We start from the raw sequence: 3,458 nt of genomic DNA on the forward strand, positions 1-3,458 counted from the left end.
GCTCTTAGTATAGGCTGCTTGTTGGAAAGGTGAAAGGAGCTGCTATGTGTCATGGAAACACTGAGGGACTGGCAGCTTGAACATAGTTAATTCACCTTCCAACATCCCCAGGTTTAAGTATGGCAATCCCAAATTATCTACAGTTTCCCTATAGTGAAATACAAGGACAACCAAAACCCAGCATCACTACAGTCATGATGTGTACAGGAGCCCAAGTGTGTAGACACTTACAAGAAATCATTTCCATCCCTTTGGCATTGTGTGGAGGAAAATCATTAGCTGCCTTGCAAAACCCATACAGGAAAGCATGACTGAATGTCCCAGCACCTGCGTAATCACTGGCACCTACTAGCTAAAAGCCATTATCACTCTCCTTTCAAACCTTCTCATACCCTCCTTCCAGATCCCAAATAATCAAACCTCAAGAAAACTTTTTAACCCAGAACAGAGAAAAAACCAGTGATATTCTCCACCAGGGATTAAAGGGGATATAGGAGGTACATAAAATATGTTGCAGTAGTGCAGTAACAAATGACAGCATCAGCATCAAAGATAAAATTCAACAGTTACAAAGACATTAACTAGGGCAGAGCAGCATCTTAGAGACCAACTAGTTCAGGGACACACAAGCTAAAAATTAGATTCAGAGGCTATTTAAAACTAAAGAAACACAACGGACATTGGTTCGATTAATCCATATTAATAACACAGTTGATTGATTCTATAAAAATGTTTGGTAAAACCAGTCACTGGAGAATAACTGATACCTTCTTCTGAATAACCACTTCTATCTCATCAGTTTCCACAGAGCTTCTTTGATGTCCTTGTTTCTCATGCTGTAGATGACTGGATTCATCATTGGTGGGAGCATAGAATAGAGAACAGACAGCACGAGGTCCAGAGCTGATGGGGACCCAGATGTGGGCTTCATATAGGCAATCATCCCAGTGCTAGCCAGCAAGGTGACAACAATGAGGTGGGGAAGACAGGTGGAAACTGCTTTATGCCGGCCCTGCTCAGAGGGGATTCTCAGTACAGTAGTGAATATCTGAATATAAGACACAAATATAAACACAATGCAACCAGCACTTAAACATGCACCAAAGATAAAGACCTGAATTTCACTAGTAAACACCTCTGAGCAAGAGATCCTAAGGAGCTGGGGGACTTCACAGAAGAACTGGTTGATGTTGTTGGAGTGGCAGAAGGGCAGCCTAAAGGTGTTCCCTGTGTTCAGAGCAGAGTACAGAACAGCCGTGCTCCAGGCCGTGGCTGCCATTAGCAGGCAAGCTCTGCTGTTCATCACTGTCTCATAGTGCAGTGGTTTGCAGATGGCGATATATCGGTCGTAAGCCATGATGGTGAGGATGGCAATGTCTGCTGCAATGAAGAAGAAAAAAACTTTGGTGACACATCCAGAATAAGAAATCAGCCTGGTGTTCAGTATGCCATTGGCCATGGATTTGGGAACAATGACAGAGATGGATCCGCTGTCTAGGATGGATAGATTGAACAGGAAGAAGTACATCGGGGTGTGGAGGTGACTGTCAAAGGCTATGAGCGTGATAACAAGGAGATTGCCAATCAGGGCTGCCAGGTATATTATTAGAAAAGTGGCCAAGTGCAAGATGTGCAATCCCAGGGCGTCGGAGAACCCCAGGAGCAGGAACTCAGTCACCGCGGTGCAATTGGACATCATCATCCACAGCACCTTCTGGGATGCCTGTGGAGGGAAAGGGAATGACTGTAGTGAGGACACGAGCAAGCAAGAGAATAACCCCATCTTTCCTGTCCACAGTCATGCACATTTTATTTTTTTATAGTGCCACCTTATTTTCAGTTGAAAGGCAGTTTTGGGGGGTGTTTTAAATGAAAAATTAGGGCCCCTAAAGTAACAAAATTGTTAAGAAACATTTTTTTGTCACTTCAATATATTGTGGCATTTCATCCAAAAAGTGGTCGAGAAAGGTATTTTGCCAGTGCTTTTGTGGAGACCTTTTCACTGGCACCGACTAGAACGGACACATTTCCCATGCCTGTGAAAATGCAGAATTTGTCACTGCCATAAACTGGCCTAGCTCCTCCGCAGTCCAAGGAGCTGTGTCAGTCCCCATCAGGTTCAGGTCCACCCATGATATAGCTTTGCAAAAGAGAACAATTACAACCCCGTTTCATGAATGCTGGTGCCTGAGTCTGACCCACAAGGAGCTGCTCATGAAAGTATAAAGTCAAAAAGGCCATGCCATTGCATTTCCATTTTCCTAGGCACATATAGAATAGACACAGCCCATGTCTTAAGCTATGAGTCATCTAGAAAGATTGCACACAGCTTTGTACACATCTTGCCAGCCACTTGATTGCAAACTGGCTTCCAGTCTCACAAATATGTATATGCATGGGCTATCAAGACCCCAGTTTTGCTTTAAGTATTGTAACTCATCTATTTAAAAAAAAAAAATTGATCATGATTGATCATCTGAACAGATCATCTTTTTCTTTATTTGCTGAAGCTGAAATCCCTCTGTGGGCAAGAAACTAAATTATCCTTAGTACTTCTGGGATTACTGATAAAAAGGAAGACATGTTAGCAGTGCTGCTCCAAGCCCAGGGAAGTTGAGATGCAGATGAGAGCTCTAATTCTGCACCCTTCTGCAAAGGCATTGCCTGGGGCTCCTGCCCTGGTCACTCACCTCAGTTATAGTAGTGTAGAAAATGGAAAATCTGCATTTTTCTTTTCATAAAAACATATTTACTTGTTTGACAAACTGAAGAAATGTTATTACATGGAGAATAAAACTCTCAAACAATTCTTAATTGTCATTTATATTTCTGTTCCAAATGTTCCTCTGTCTCAATACCCAAACTTATTGAATTGAATATTTTACTTACTGTGCTCGTCTTAATGATTTTGTCTTCGGTTTCCTACATTAGATCCTTGAACGCCAGGACGGTTTGGTTACTGATTGTCTTCTACTGTATCTAATCCCTTGTCCCCCTATCACTGCACTATCGAGATGCCAGGGGCATGGGTTTTGCAGTCATCCACCCCTCACTCCATGAGAGAACGGAGAGGGGGAGATCAACATGATTTCTCTCTGAGAAAGAGCTCTGGGTGCAGCTCACATGGAGCCTTGCTGGAATAAAAGGACTGAAGCGTCAGCACAGTGATTTCTCTATGCATCTTTCCTAAGAGCTCGTGGGACTCGGTCCCTAGAGCCTTGCACAGCTCACAAGCAGAGGCCAGGGACAAACACCCTTGGATTCACTGATTAGACACGGATTCACCGAGTCACTGGAATAGAACCCCCCTCCCGCCCCCCAACGTGGTGCAAGCACCAGCTCTGAACACTTTTAAAAAACATTTGGATGCTTATCACGCTGGGATCCTTTGCCCCTACCTTTGTCCCTTGGGCAAGGGGCTGGACCCGATGATCTGACAAGGTCCCTTCCAGCCCGAA

The 3,458-nt window shown here is 43.8% G+C and overlaps 1 protein-coding gene across 1 annotated transcript; it reads right to left on the minus strand.

Moving 5' to 3' along the window:
• Positions 1-787: 787 nt before the first annotated feature.
• LOC106740150 (olfactory receptor 14I1-like) lies at positions 788-1,771 on the minus strand. Its single transcript, XM_059731630.1, has one exon. It carries the CDS (start codon positions 1,700-1,702, stop codon positions 788-790), a length of 915 nt encoding a protein of 304 aa, XP_059587613.1. The 5' UTR covers positions 1,703-1,771.
• Positions 1,772-3,458: the final 1,687 nt, after the last annotated feature.

Source organism: Alligator mississippiensis, chromosome 7 (genome assembly GCF_030867095.1).
Source record: "Alligator mississippiensis isolate rAllMis1 chromosome 7, rAllMis1, whole genome shotgun sequence".
NCBI lineage: Eukaryota > Metazoa > Chordata > Crocodylia > Alligatoridae > Alligator > Alligator mississippiensis.